General features: G+C 34.9%; 1 protein-coding gene across 8 annotated transcripts in view; it reads left to right on the forward strand.

Moving 5' to 3' along the window:
* Positions 1-16,085, forward strand: part of TTLL7 (tubulin tyrosine ligase like 7) — a 71,149-nt gene extending 55,064 nt beyond the window's left edge. For 5 of the 8 annotated variants that reach the window (XM_072342942.1, XM_072342940.1, XM_072342943.1 and 2 more), the window contains 4 exons: positions 794-874; positions 6,075-6,235; positions 10,182-10,355; positions 13,660-16,085. In XM_072342942.1, the coding sequence (XP_072199043.1) occupies positions 794-874; positions 6,075-6,235; positions 10,182-10,355; positions 13,660-13,765 (522 nt within the window). In that variant the 3' untranslated portion in view covers positions 13,766-16,085. Of the gene's footprint in view, positions 1-793; positions 875-6,074; positions 6,236-10,181; positions 10,356-10,755; positions 10,873-13,659 lie in introns of all 8 variants that reach the window. The other 3 variants (XR_011904476.1, XR_011904475.1, XR_011904474.1) reach the window with 2 other exon arrangements.
* Positions 16,086-16,653: the final 568 nt, after the last annotated feature.

Raw genomic sequence — 16,653 nt, forward strand, 5'->3', positions numbered from 1 at the left:
TGTCCTGTATTGATGATTGATGTAGGTGAAGACAGCATTTGTAAGTAACATGTTTGGATTCTCAGAGCTAGAAATAAAATTCTTCATTAAATTTTCTCTCAGAGATGCAGGAGCCTATGCTTATTTATCTACGTGTGTGTTTGTAAATGCACGCCATCTAGTGGTGCATTCTAATAGAGCACTAGCATGGTTGTAAATGCTATTTCTGTCCGCAGAATTCTCTTTAAAATTCAATTGGCTTTACTCAGTTTCTGTTGGGAAATATTTCATCATGGAAGTAAAGAATTAATTGTATATTATAATTGTATGTATAGTTGTCAAGCAGAACTGGTCATAGGTCTGGAATAGAACACGACGGTAGATAGTAAAAAGCTATTTTGTTAGCATACACTGTAAAAGGAGAATATTGCTCAACAACAATGATCATTTATAGAAAACATGTTTTCAACGTGTATCCAATGTCTGTTATGAAACAAAGAAAATGTTATGCATTATGGAACACAAGTGCTGTTTTGAAGGAATCACAACGGTGTCAGTCGAGACAGGCTTCTATCTGCTTTGTAGTGTAGGGCTGTCAAAATCCAGGTGCTAAAGATGGAAGGATTAAACTGAACAGCTGCACATATCTTGGCAAATGTCTCCAAACATATACTTGAAAATATTTATTTTAGAGAGAATCTTTTTACAGAGATCTTCTAGATAGTTCATATGTTAAAACTGTGGTTACCTGTGAATGAAATGTCCTATTTTGATTACCTTTACATGCATTTCTTTTGTTTTGCAATTACTACAGATAATGGATAATTGGAAACACCATAAAACAAAAGTGGCATCATATTGGTTAGTAAAACTGGATTCCGTAAAGCAACGAAAAGTAAGTGATACAGATTTCATTCTCTCAAGATCATCAGGTGTAGACAAACAGCAGTGTGCATACTGGTGTTTAGCGGTTTTTGGGAGACTTGAGATGTTCAAATACTGGCTAGTTTCTCTAATACATATATACAGGTAATGATGACGCCCCATATTTAGACAAGTGAAATTATTCTGAAATACAATTGCAAAAACAATTTCTTAAAAAAACTAAACTAGACTGCTGAAAGAAAAGCAAAAAAAAAAAAAAAAAAGCATACCCATATTTTTATCAAACATTCTGAGAATCTGATTCAGCAGATTTGATTGATAAGTTAGTCAGTAATTTCAGACTAGGAATGTAAAAACTCCATTAGTGATATTACACTTTGTTGGTCGATTCTTTGACACACAGTATTACAGCAGATCACGCCGAAGGAAAAATAGGCCAGGCAAGCAAATGTTATTAACATTGTTATAATATTCAACTGTCAACTTTAGTCTTAGAAAGTAATAATTATATTTATTTACCATTCTGTCTTTACTCATGTGCTGTCTAGGAGCTACTGTGGTACACAGCACCTGAAGAATTTTTAACCTTCTAAAAAACTGACACAGTATAGAATGCCAGTCCTATCTGTGTGACATAACATGTGTCAGTCAAAGTCATCTTCCCAGTATAATATTTATTTAACTTAATATAGAAGAAATTTTTTGAGAGTACTGTTAATACTTGAGTGACCCTGGGGCAGTATTTGGGTCTCAGCTTCAGTCACTGACACAATATGTGGATTAGCGTATTTGTTCCAGGCATTTAATTTCTGTATTTCTCAGTTTCACCATCTATTTTTATAGACCATAAAAGTAAGCAACTTAATAAAAACGCTGCACACATGATAAATATTATCACTGGAAAAGCTTGGTTGATGGTTATGGAGGAACAGGAGGACAATTTCTGATCCAAATCTCAACTTTTATAAAATCAGACCTATGATTCTCAGGCTTTCAAACTGTATTTTATTGAACATTGCATTAAATGCTTGTTTTTGTACCAGACAGAGAAAACATCACCTTAATGTGATATCATTTGATAGAAATATATCTAACTATTCAAGTCAAATTATTAAGTTAAGTTATTACATTGAATGTGCATCTATACAGCTCTTAAAAAATAAATTACACATGACAGACTTAACAGCATAGGAAGCTATAACTAGAATTCTTCTTTAACCATGTCAAGTGGCTGCACTATAACTTAGCAGACCTCTTGTGCCATTGTCAGAAATCTGTAGAGCAGCCATCTTTGTTTGCTGAAATTATTATTTTTTTTCATACCTGGATCTTTTGCTGCTGAATATTCCTTTGTCTAAAATGATCCAATTTCTTTCTTGTTACAGTAATAAGTATAGAAATGCCAACAGACATTCACACAGGTCTTTTCCACTGTGTGCATGTAGCAGCTAGAGCCTTTAGTGCAAATCCAGAGAGAGGCTTAGTGTGGACTTGCAGTGATATGGAGCAAGAGTTGCTGGGAGGATGGGGAATGGACAGATAAACACACACACATATATATAGCTAACAGTGTCTCAAATTCATGCTGCTGCTTCAGTGAGGATCTCATTTGCAGAAGTCAATGGGGCAGCTGGAGATTATAGGGGTTGTGTTGACAGAGTTGCTTCCTTTAGTCTGCAGCTATGAGTGTGGGTAAGGATCACTAGATGAGGCCTATAATTGCAACTGAGATACAGGACTTGCACAAAAGACTAGTTAAGGTGCTTCGTTGGTTTTTTGTCTCTTCCTTCTCCACTCACTTTTTTTTCATCTCTACCTGCCTCCTTTCCTTTTCTCTCTTCACCACCCCCCTATTCTTGTTTTTTTTTCATTTTTTTCAGTGTTCTCCTCTAAGCAATATTATAATAATTTCCAAAAGTCTACAATATATGTTAGTTATGTCCTTTATTTGACTGGCAGTCAGGTAAAAGCAAGGGCACGTTTACTACATCAGGATGATACAGGTTGATATGCCAAGCTGTTATTGGTAAAATTGCACAACTGCAAATATGGATGTCTTTGCTGCTCTTTTGGGGGACATCATTTGCTGCTTGGGAGGCTAATGATTCCTGAAGCACAAGTGGGTCCTTCATCTTTGGTTGCGCTGGAAATAATTTTTTTTTTCGTTACTGTTTTTAGCCTCAATCCCTTCAAGCTATCAAATAGTTATTCTTGGAAGGGTAGTTCATAAAAATGGATTAACTTTGACAATGACATTGCAGCTCAGGACTGCCAAATGTAAGCTTTTGTTGATTTGAAAGAAGTGTGTTTTATATTCCAGTGGGGTGGGTAAAGCAGAAAAGAGCTCAAGGTGAAGCATATTTATGCAAGTAAGGAATCTGTCTCAAAGGTACTTTCTGCAACTTTGTGAAATACAAAACAGAAACTCAGTCCCCTTAACTGTAATTCTGAACTACTGGTAAGTTCTGAAAAAAAAAAAAAAAAAAGAGAGAGCGAAGAAAATACCTGGGCCATGCACAAGATTTCACAATGCTTGTTCCTGACAGATGTGTTTTCTTAAATTTTATTCTATGTAATGTAGAAAAATTAAACTCTTGCTCATATTCTTACCTTCTAACATTACAACATTACAGCAGAGTTACAGGAGGCATTTAGAAGAAAGTTATGAAATCAATACATACTAAAATGAAATGTAATCTCCCAAGACTTTAAGGTAAAAGAGACTTCTGTATGACAAGAGTTGTGACTGCTTTGTGTTACATCACTTTACACAGTTTCTTTAAAAACTGTTTTGATGGTTACCAGAGGGTCTGTTCATCTTGTTTTGAATATACTCTCTTATAACATCTTGTTCTGTTACGCTTAGATAATTGGCTATGATGATGATGTAAATTGATGTAAACAGAAAGATGAAGGTAATCTAGGGAAATTAGCTTAGAAAAATGGGTATGCATGCTCCATGAAGTTCCAGCCCTTTTGCAATGCCTTGTCTCTTTTTCTTAAATGGATGATTGAGGTTGTGTTTGCGAATTAAGAACAATTAACTGTGATATTTTCCACTCTGGCATATTGTCAATGTCAACATAGCAAAAACAGAGCAGGTTTTGCTTTTGTTTTTTTTTTCTTCCCTCCATAGTACGTGGCAGTCTGTAGCTTGCTATAAGGTGCGAGGCTCTATCCTTAGTTTTCTTTACCTCCAGGTGCTAAAGAAAAGTCTACTCAGTGGCATCTAATCTTTCTATCTCATTCTTGGTGGGAGAAAGTGTGAAAGATTGTAGTGTGTCTTTTCAACTGCATTTGCAAAGATTCTGAACAGATAGGACAGCGTTGTGTTCCCATTGGTAACTGTGCACACTGGATTAAAACAACATCTATACATGCAGACAATCCCTTATCTTCAATAAACAGCTCAAAGAACATGTAAATGATACATTTCATCCAGCTTGTTTTTATCAGACATCCACAGGTTGGTTTGTTTGTCAAGTGTGATAAGGCTGTTTGTGAAAAACAGTTTGTTATGCAGATGGAAAAAATTGAAATTCTACATCATGCTTCTGTATTTTGTTTTTATTACATTTCCTTCACCTTTTGAGACTCAGATATTTAGCCACGCCAATCTGTCTTTCATACGTCTGAAAGCTGCCAGAGAGAGTACCATACCTTCTAAATTTTCAAATTTGCAACATCTTATACTGAAAGAATACCTTCATCAGTTCACCGCTGTGCATGATGCTTTTTTGGAGTTTATAAAGAGGCAACAAGGATGCCCGCAATATATAAAATTATGGTTGTTTTGTTTTGGTTTGTCTGTTCGTTTTAAAAGGCTACATGCACTGTAGGCTCTTTCAGGGCAGAGTTCGGAGCTCCGATGAGGAGCCAAGATACTACTTCAGTGTTCTGGAAGTTTATTGCTTCCTATTCCTGGTTTTATTGACATATCTGAATAAACATATGTCAAGATGTCAAGACATTCTTTCAGCTTGTTTATGTCCAGTAAGTTTAGAGGGAACTTAGATGACTGACCTGAGAGAACTTACAGATGTGAAAACAGGCACGATGAATCCCACTTTTCATTTTATATTTTTATATGTTTATGAAATATCTAAAATATCTTCCATCACTATAGACATTACTCCTTTAAATATTTTACTATTTTGTTGCTTATTTCACTAGCTTATTTCTCAGTTGAAAGCCAAATTAAAATAGTTTGATCTACTGTAATGCAGAGTTTTGACAAACATTAAACAAAATCTTGAGTACTGTGTCCAGTTTTGGGCCCCGCACTGCAAGAAAGACATCGAGGCCCTGGAATGTGTTCAATGGAGGGCAACAAAGCTGGTGAGGAGTCTGGAGCACAGGCCATATGAGGAGAGGCTGAAGGAGTTGGGATTGTTCAGTCTGGAGGAGGGTCAGGGGAGACCTTATAGCTCTCTATAACTTCCTGAAGAGAGGTTGTAGTGACCTGGGAGTTGGCCTCTTTTCTTGTGTCATTAGTGATAGGACTAGAGGGAATGGTTTCAAGCTGCGGCAGGGGAGATTCAGGCTGGACATTAGGAGGTATTACTTCTCAGAAAGGGTGGTCAGGCACTGGAATGGACTGCCCAGGGAGTTGGTGGAGTCACTGACCCTGGGGGGGTGTTCAAGGAATGATTGGATGTTGTGTTGAGGGACATGGTTTAGTGGGAGCTCTTGGTAATAGGTGAACGGTTGGACTGGATAATCTTTTAGGTCTTCTCCAACCTTGGTGATTCTGTGATTCTGTGAAAATCAGCTTTTTTCATTTTTTCAGGACATTTTAGTTCTTTATGAAATACATGGAATTTTAAAAGGGAGGGGAAAAAGAAGGAGAGAATCTTCAAATATATAATATTTGGGTTGTTAACTGTTGCTTCTAGTCTCTAATTGCATCCATTTTGTTTCTCTTAAAATGCTGTTTGTCATTTAAATTAGCTAGTATTCAACAGAATGAAAAAAGGGAAAAGAACTTCTCTGTAATAAAAATAAAATATTTTGATTTAGTTTTGCAACATTTTATTGACAGAAAAAGCATCTCATAAAAGTTTGCTGCTGAATGCACAGAAATGAAATGTAGACATCTGTGGGAATTTATAGCTACGCAGTCATCTGTGTGTGCAATGAATCAGAGAACAGTTGTTTTTGGATTTTGCAATATGCCTTTCTTTGTTTTGCTTCAAATACCTCTTACCCAGGTTTTGGATATAGTCAAGACAAGTGTTCGTGCAGTCCTCCAGCATGTCTGGAAGGCTCCAGACATTGAAAATCTACACCTGTACCGTCTATTTAACCGTGTATTTAATCGTTTACTTTGGAGCCATGGTCAAGGTCTGTGGAACTGTTTCTGTAATTCAGGGTAAGCCCATTTTACTTATTACCTTAATCTTTTTAATAACTTCACAGTTACGATCAGTACAGGCGTACTTCATTGCTCATTTTCATTCAAGAGAACGTTGTAATACATTGAACACATTTTAAAACAATGTAAAGAGAGAGTGTAATTAGAAATCTAATAATCTAGGCCAACTGCTTCAGTAATGGAATCAGACATTTAGTAAGTTTTTTACAAATATAATAATCTAAGGACATAATCTAATTTTCTAAATAGCTGAGCTTTTGTTCAACTCTTTCATTTGGACAATCAATGATTTTTAGGCCAGGCCACTGTGTCAAATGTGGATTTACTCCCTAAAAACTCATTGCCATCTCAAGACTTGCAAGAAAAAGTTCAATCACAGGTGCAACAATCTCTTGCCAAAAGCAATCTCTGTTCTGTCATTTACAAATAATGGGTCAGAATTTTTGTGCTTGATTATGTTTGCTGGTTCGTACACTGGTGGGAATTTAAGTATGTGCAGAATAGGAAATGTGCACACTGAGGTAAGCAGATATGTTTGGATTACAAATAAATTTTCTAGAGGGGAAAGAGCAATCAGGCCATATTTTAGAAGTTTAATATCCAATGCTTCAAAACCTACATTCCTGAAATCAGTAGCATTTGTATAAGGCCTGTTTTATATCGGTGGCCTGATTCTCCAAATTTCTTGATAAAGTAGAAATATGTGAGTAGGAGAGACACTGCATACCAAAATACAATTTCTCTGAAAGTATATACGGTGTTTAAAAGAGTGGGTTGGGATTTGAGTAGCTTGCATAAGATGTTTTAAGTGGTTTATTGAAGATGAACAAATGTAATATGCTAATAGATATTGTATTTACATAAAAATCAAGCTCAATATACTCTTCTCTTACAGTTACTTGTTGTATGTAGGGAACACAAGTACTGCACTTGTTAATTATTTCCTAACATAATAGAATAATGTGTTAATAAGAACGAGGGATCCAAGAGTACCCAAAAGGTCACGAGTTTTGTTGTTGTCTTACAGTTATCTTCTCATTGCTGAAGATTTGTTGTTGTGCCAGTTGTTAAGTCATTTTATATTTCATTTACAGTCTTAAGACTTGTTAGAAGTAGCTGTCATGAATTTTGCATGCTCAAAAAGTTAACACAGAAACCTTTTCTTGTTCAAGAAAGAAGAGTTCAAGGAAGAGCAGGATTTTCCATCTAGCAGTATCTTCATTCATGTAGATCAAGTCTTAGCTGACTTGAAAACAGAGCTACCTTCTTTGACAAACATCCAATTCCTTGTAAGAGGAGTTGGTATGTAAAAGTTCCTAAAAATACTGTTAAAAAAATTATATATGAATAACCAGTAGGTGTTGAGATCACTCTACACATAGCACACCTACTACAAAATTAATATAAGAAAGTAAGCTGAAAGGATGTCTGTATCTAGTCAATATGTTGTTTATTCAATTGCAATACATCACTCTTCCACGTAATCCTCAACACAGACCTCAAGACAACTATGCAGCAGAGACCAGCTTCTCACCTGTCATCCTTAGAATTAACTGTTCCATTTTAAAGAAAAAAATTAGAATAAACAAAGGGCACATGTGGAATTTGGGGACAAATGTTCAGAGGGAGATATTACTGTGCTAATTAAGAAAGAGTATATGAAAATATATCAAGAAGTATGGCACTTTCATTATCAATAATATGCGTGTCTGTGGAGAATAACAAAAATAATAGCCATTAGTTTTTTGTTTTGTTTTGTTTGTTTGTTTTAGCAAAAGGAACGAGAAAAGAAACAAAAAAAACCTAGTGAAATTACATGGATATGGATGATTTCATAAAGCTACATTTGTGTTACTACACAGTAAACAAAACTAACAGGAAGTACCAGTTGACCTCAGATGGTTTTAAAAAGAATGAGAAATAATCAAAAATACTGCACAGTCAAGCATAATATTCTCTAGATCTAAGAAGAGCTCAGTGATTTCTTACTCATGTATGGAAACTTAAGTTACAGCATAATAAATTGAGCTTCACTGGGTAACAGTACTCCAGTCATTGTTGACTGCAGTATAATGGAGTATGAACTGAATCTGGGTAGCATACAGAAGAGATTGATCAGGAACACTTATATATGAAATCTCATTAAAATTCACACATATATTTCCAAACATCAATCTTTTTTATTAGGGTAATTGTATATCGTCATGCTTGTAATCAACCGTAATTATTGCAGTCAATATATTCTTCTTCACTGATAAAGTCTCTCATAACTATGGGAAAGTAATCGCAGACCTCAAAGCCCAGAACTTAAGGAATTTATCAGGAGAGTTTCTAGCAGGAGATTTTTGAGATTTATGGGTTGAATTAGAAAATAATTATGTGTAATGCTGTGAATCCGGTGAACAAATGTAATACTTAGAACTTCATTTTGTTCCTTTCCACCAGATGTCACATGGTGGAGGAAATAATAAAGACAGTAGATTAATTTTCATGCAATAGCAAATGTGAAAATTTCATGGTCAGGGAATAATACTGAGAAAAATAGACCAACGAAAGCAGTTCTTCAAGCAGTATAATTATTCTGCTTATTAAATAAACACCTTTGCCTTAGAAAATATGTTTCTTAATTTATTACATGGATAAGAATTAATGAGACAAATACTTTTGTAAGTTGAAAGTTACATATGTGGTGGAAAATTCATAGGACTGAACAGTTTCAGCTCGCACATACTATTTAGACCGGAAATCCAGGCTGAAAAATCAGGTATATGTAGTTTGTTTTACTCATTAATATTCATAATTGTATGCTAATACAGTGCAATTAAAAAAAAAACACCTTTCATTAGGTTGAAGTAGGCATGCTGGTTCTTTGATGTGTACTAAAATCCATTGTTTTAGGAGCAAACATCTTACCTCAGGGATGTGAAGTCTACTACTGATCTCAGTGGGACAAGGCTAAATCATCCCAAATGCCACGTTGATCCCAAAAAATAGATGCAGCAAATTTTCCTCACTCTCTGAAGTGCTTCTTTGACAACCAAGTAAAAAACATCAAGCTTACAATGCCATCTGTGATACTGGGAAATATGTTTATGAAAAAGTGGCCTTCACAGCAGCCACATTGCCCTTAGAGCATAGATAATGGTCTGTAATCTGATCAGATTTTTGCATGGAGCATAACATAGGCACAAACACAAGTGTTAATGTGTACAGTAAAACTAGTATCATCTTCTGCAATAAAACATATTCGATATGTTTATTATTTATTTTTTCTTGTTGTTATTGTTTTTGAAAGGAAAATTGCTTTTTAAGACAAACAAAAGCATTATGGTTTGCATTTAAAAAAAGAAAGCTTCTGTACATACACCTCATAAGTTGGATTTAATACTGGAAGACCACCTCCATATGGCCAGATGGGATAATAAGTCATATTTTAATGACTAAACTTAAAAACTTTCTTCTTATTTGGACAAGAAAGCAGAATGTGTGCCAATATCCTTTATGTTCTCTTAGTATTAATTTCTTAGTATCACAAACTTAAGGTATTGTGCTGTGGAGAGATTTAGAAATAGCACATTGCTTTTATTAATATCACATCAGATCTTCATTCAGCTGGTAGCCTGTTAAAAATAGCAATTTTTCTTATTCCTGATATAAGACACCATCTACAATTATATGACATCAAATCTTTGTGCTAAATTTACGTCATAGCCTTACTTAAGGAATATAATGGATGAAAAACTCATTTGGAAGGTTTTATATATGAAAAGTTAACTTTTTTAATATGGTATTTGGACTCTTCAGCATCTGAATTATTGTTTAAATAGTATAGAACATTTCTGTAAACAGGCATGTTAATGCATTTTCTCTTGTTAAATCTGATATAAAGGAATAAAGCTCACAGACTGCAGAAAACATAAAGTCTTATCTGTTTCCATAACAGGAACTCTTGGGAAACCATATTCAGTAAAAGCACAGAGGTGGTGACTCCTGAGCAACTCCAGTGTTGCCAACGAATAGTACAGCTTTGTAAGCACTGCCTGCTAGTGGTGTACAAATATTCATCAGACTCAAGAGGATCCCTGACTGGAATTAGTCCTAGCTGGGATGATACAAGGTATGCATGTCAGTATTCTCTGCCTCAAATACAGTGATCAAAGATAACACTGGGACAGACTTAATCTTATGCCACTACTGCCACAGTTCCCTTTAAACCTAGTTACCTAAATATTAAAAGAAAAAAAAAGAAAAACAAAACAAAACAAAAAACAAACAAAAAAAAACCAAACCACAAGAAAAACCAAGAAAGGCAAAAAGAAAAAACCCAGTTGCCCTGATAGAAAATCAAGATTATTCTGAGCTCTGTAGCTCCCTCATTAAGTGCTTCCAAAAAAATTAGGTATTTAGATTTTGTGTGAAACTACAATTATTGAAGTCTTGATTGCCTACTGCTTAAGTAGCTGCAGCAAAGGCTTTCTGTAAAGTAAACTGAAAATTTCCTTTCTTCCCCTTCTCAGATCCCTCAAAGTCACTGATTCCAGATTTGCATTCCTAGAGGTATCCTAACGTGTGATACTTCTGGCTTGACATTCGCAGTGGGATGCTATAGGGGCTCAGCTCCAGCCAAGGGTCAGGTAAGTGCCATCTGATTTACTGTATTGCACAGTTTTGCAAAGTTGATTTCCAAAGCCTACCGATTTCAAGTTTTATTATTTCATCTCACAGAACATAAATATATTTTCAAACCTTGCAAAACAGCATCATATAGTAAAAAAAACTCTTTGGCACTTACCCGATTCTCCATTGGCTGGTTTAGTTTTTCAACTGGATACAATAAGGATCATATTGTCAGTACGGGGATCACTGAAAGTGCTCCCAATGTGGGAGTCAATGATCTGTAATTTAACAACCTTAGATGGAAAATTAAACATAAGTTTCAAATTATTTTGGCTCCAAATTCTATCCGCAATGGCAATTTGAATTATTATGTATATAAACTTACAAAAACTTTGTTTATATGAAACATGTTACAGACACTATATTATAGAAGAGTTTTATGAATTGAATATCACATGAAAAGCAAAACTTTGATATATTATCTGTTAAATTTATTTTATGACTTAATTGTGTATTTGGTACATCTAAGGCCAGTTATTCGATACACTAAACTCATTTGTTAGTGTCGTATAAATCTAAAGGCGATCTAACAATTTAAAATCAACTAAAAACTGCATTTGTTTGATCACAGTAAAAGTAGAAGTATCTTAGCCACAAAACGAATCATATTCAATATTAACATCAACTGAGCTGCAGCAGGAGTATGGTGAAGTAATTTGGTTTAGTTCAGAGTAGAAAATCTTCAGGCTTGAAGTTTTTATTGCTTTCACTGTTAATACTGCAGAAAATTTTTCATCATAACCAACCATAAACTATTCAAACTGGTCAGATTACTCTAATGTCCTGCAGTTAACAATCTTGCATTTGGAAAGAGGTGGAATGGATAACCCAACAAAACTTATTTCTTGTCTGGTTTCTGTGTTTATTTTGACACTGAATGGAAGTTCATTCAAAACTTTTGCAAGCTAGAAGAATCTCGGACCTGTTAAAGCAATATGCTACTTAACATTCTGAATTTGTGAATTGAAAGATACGTATGGAAACAAATGCTCTTGTCCATTGTGCCCCACAATGTCTCAGGCAATTAACTACTGTTTCTAGAAATGGGATAGACACAGTATTATTTCACTTTTCATCTAAGTTTCTGTTCTTAAATTACATAAGAAGCTGCACTACCACTAATAATTTTTTTTTTTACTAATAGTTAAATTTTGCAGGTGCAAGAGATCAGACGATAACTTAATAAACGTACAAGAAAGTCATTCTTTCAAGACTCCATAAAATCAAACTTGAAGAACTTTGTCATTTTCTTTTCCTGAGCAGAACACTACTTTTTGTTCTGTATTGGTGACTAAAGCTTTCAAAGTTAGCAGATACTCCTTGATTTGGCCAAACCTATTTGTATGTAGAAAGAAGAAAAAGGTGCAATGAAATGAGCAGGGGTTCTTCTTTCCAATTTTTTTGATTTGTTCTCAATCCCAGCTCCAAACTCTACATCCACTCTATGTGAGAGAGAATGAATAGGAGTATTAATGTAAATGGGCATTAATGCTTTTTTTTTTTTTCCCCTCACATAAAGAAAACAACAAGAGTACTCAAAAGCTATACCAAAACCTCTTCAGATAATAGCCAAGAAATAAACTGTGTAAAGAGCCAGACTTTTCACATTTTGTTAAATTCACTGATGTTACAATACTTAAGAAATGTGAAAAATACCATCTATTACTAGATCCTTACAGCTTGCTAAGTGGCATTATGACATATTCTCTGATAGGCATATTAGGGCTGTTCTCTGTATCAACAAGAAAACACAGAACTCAGTCTGGTGAGGTAGTGAGCTATGAAACACACTGCCAGCCCAGACCAAATCAGACTATTTTTTTCCTCTAAATTGATGAAGATAAAAGAATAATAACATTTTGGTAATAATGTGATTCGTAAGATCAATCTTTTAACTTATTCATCATTAATCAATATGACTCACTAGAATGATGCAATGATTTTTAAGCAATAATTTATATAATGTGTTGTGTTAATCCATCCTAACACTGACATAATTCATTACAAAGCTCTGATTTCGTGTGGATGTTATTTCTGCAGTTACTGTGCTCATCTAATGATTTCTGTAACTATTAGTAAATGATAAAATAAGACAGATTTAAGAATGAGTGTTAGACACAATAAATCATGTTTATAGTTTTATATAAAAGACAAACAATATAGCTGCATGAATATAAAACAGTAAATAGACAATTGTGTGACTCACAATGTTGTTGCATCACTGTTTCTTGCTTTAAAAGAATTGCGATGACAGCATGCCAGTTTGTAGGGAAGGAGAGCAGGAAATCAAAGCGAAAAATGTTTTTTTCTTTTTTTCCTAATAAACATTTTTTAACAACTTATATTTTAAAATGTAGCTAACATGAACTGCAGTTTTTACCCAGTTTAAACTGAACAAATAGTACTATAATAACAAAGACAGTGAGTGAAATGTTAAATGTGGATGGCAGTGTTGCACAGGATGCCATTGTTGTTTTTCTACCTTCTTGCTTTAAATGTTGAGAATTGGCAAGATGTTTATCATAGACCATCCTGAAATTTTGCTAAGCTGTCCGTGACCATAGGATCTGCTTCATGAGTTACTAACTGCCTCCTTATGTTTTATGAGTAGTGCTTATTGTACGTGTTTTCTTGTATATAACAATTATAAAGTAAGCACATGAACAACTAATTGTTTCAATCTTGAATCTTAGTTTTACCTGTAAATTCTGTAAATTCTGCTATATTTTCCTTATCATTTCTAGGTGTTTATTGCCAGGACCATCACAGTTCATCACGAAATCATCCTCGTCCAACCTCAGCTGCGGTTCATCTGGAATGCCTCGCTCTAACATTTTGTTCACACGCTGATACAGTCACTTGTGAAGGAAAAGTTAATTTTCATTGTAAATAATAGCACTCCATTTTTATTTTCAAATTAAATGTGTGATGGAGCTAAATACAACACTGTTATATATAATATACCATATTATGATAACATTTAGCTTAAAACTTACTGTAAAAGCAAAGCCTTTCTGGAAGCATAATAAACCTTGTTAAGTTGTTTACACACATGTGAATGTGTAGATCTTGCTAGGTTTATAAGTAATTCCTTCTTACTAGAAATGTTATTTTTGCTGCAGAATACATAAGATGGAATTGATCTTGAAGATCCTATTGCAGTGTTAATTATTTTCTACATACAATACTTATGAGTTGAATATTATTTATTGTAAAGTATGCTATTTATTGTCTCAAATGTAAGACAAGATCCTTTAAAAAGGCAGATGAATAAAAAAATACTGTAGTAGAACAATAAAACTGTAATTATTATTAAAAATAACCTTAACATTTCTTGGACACGTTTAAAGTATCTCCAAAACTCTGTAAGCCAAACATTTCTCCTCTGAAATTACAGGCTCTGCTTAAAGCTGTTACTCTTCTTAAAGGATGCGGTATAGTATTTTTTAGAAAAAGTGAAGAAATTCTGTATGCAAACAGTAAAAATACCAGTTCAAGCATTCAGTTTCTAATTGGGTTTTTGTAATTATACAGAAGCCAATATTTGTTATCAGGCTTTCATTCACATTAACTGTGGCCTGTGCCTTTGGGAGCAAGCAGTCACCTACAACTTGTACAAGCATGCATAGTGTGTATTTTCTCTGTTTTACTGCACAAGTGGTAAAGTAGACATTTTTAGGAGATATTGCAGCTATAATATATTATTTCAATCTTACACTAATTGGTTTGCTGTAGTTTTTAGTATACAATTCAATACATACTGCAGAATGTATCATTTAACTAGACAGTATTTTCTAGACTTGTGGCACCTTTAAATGTTGGAAATATTATTCATTAGAAAGGTCTCATTCAGATTTAGCTTCCCAGGCCTGGCTGAAGAGCACTAAAGGAAACTGAGCCAGAGCATGGATGCAGAATTAACAGGACGCGTAACCTGAAATCATCATTCAGGTTTGCTATGTATGCCATTCATCTCCTTCAGCATTGTGCCATGTAAGCCTTATTCATTATATAAATATTTAAAATGAGTTAATCTAGATTTTAAAATGAATTAAGTTTTTTAACTAAGTAAAGAACAAAGTAACAGATATTTACCAAAGATGTGTTTACTTTCCAATAATAAAAACTGCAAATGTGTTTGTAGATTACCAGTGAATTTTATGTAGGTTGCTCTGAAAGTAATGCCTCCTGTTTATTTCCATGGAAACTGCAACAAATACAAAGAGCACAATAATGCTATTGATAGAGAAAATTATCAGCCACAAAAGATTGCTTTTCGATGTAGTCACCACCATTAGTTATTCATTTTCACTGGTGATAAACATAAGCTTGCATGTTGCACTCACCAAAGTCTGCATGGCTGTCCAGAACGTGGCTTGTCTTTCATGTTGCTGTCACCACAGCTGAAACGCACCACTCACTGCCTTGCTGTTCTCACATCCACTGTGTGGCGTCCATGAATGTTCACCAAGTGTTGATGAATGTCAACGGGATCTAATTCAGTGACACACCTTTACTTTATCCACACTTTCACGTCTGACACCATGCTGTCAGACAGCAACAAAATGTAATGGAATACCTACTGGGAAGGTTCATCCTCAACTGCCATTCCATCGCCACCCAACTCTGATATTGAGGCCAACATCATAAAATAGAAGGCATTACATTTGGAGCAGCCCTCATAAGTACACACTAAAAATTAATTTGGGGGGGTGGGGGGGTGGGGGGGAAGTTTTCCTCAGGAGTGAGTATATTAGAGCATTTTGAATATCCAGAGATTTAAGAGATATTTAAGAGACTTAAGAGATTTGAGATATAAAGTTGTCTGGAATTTAATGTTTTAAGCCTTAGACATAGCATGTATATCAAGCTGGGAATTTTGGTAAGATTTTTCATGTCTGTGCTGTTGTCCATCAGCTCTAGAACTGCAGGATACAACACAGCAACAAAATATTTGTAAACAATTAACAAACCTCTGAGATAAGCTAGATATGAGTAGTCTTCTAGTCTGGTAAAAAAAATAAATAAATCATTTTCATGGTAATACTAGTTTAGTAATATAGCATATTCACAATAATTGTATATCTCTTTAGATCCATACAGTGACTACTGATAAAGCGTACTGTGGTTCTCTGTAACACAATAAAAGCTGTACATTCTCTCTTCCTGGAGGAGGCTTCCACTGTATTCTGCTGTTGGTCATAGCGGGAAAGCCAGCTTCCAGCCTAGCTTGCCAAACTCAGACAGAACCCTGTGACAGCAGGCTCACAGGACTCTATTTTTGTTCATTTAAATTTTGTTTTTGTTCTGTTTTAAACCTCCTTTGATCAGTATTCTCAGAGGGCAGTGCTGGGACGGGTCAATGTGTGTGGAGTACTCTGGCAATGGAAAGAGATCTCCTATGGGTAGACCTAGAAAAAATAACACAGTATGTACAAAAGCGGGCCAGATGGTTGGTGTATGTCTGATGTTACTTAATTTATTTCTTATAACCTTTCCTAATGTGGTACTGTGTTCCTAACAACGTGGAGAGCGATACATTAAATGAGGGTAATCTCAGACTTTCTTGCCAGCTTCTGAGAACAAGTGTGCATGGCCCACAAGGGAGAGCAGGCTGGCTGCACCTGCAGTCCGAGACAGTGCAAAGGGGGGGAAGCATTGCTGTTTTCCTCGTGCACTCAGTTCTGACCCTGGGGTCGTTTTGTAGCTGCACGGTAATCTTAGCAACTGAAAAGAAT

Source organism: Excalfactoria chinensis, chromosome 8, assembly GCF_039878825.1.
Source record: "Excalfactoria chinensis isolate bCotChi1 chromosome 8, bCotChi1.hap2, whole genome shotgun sequence".
NCBI lineage: Eukaryota > Metazoa > Chordata > Aves > Galliformes > Phasianidae > Excalfactoria > Excalfactoria chinensis.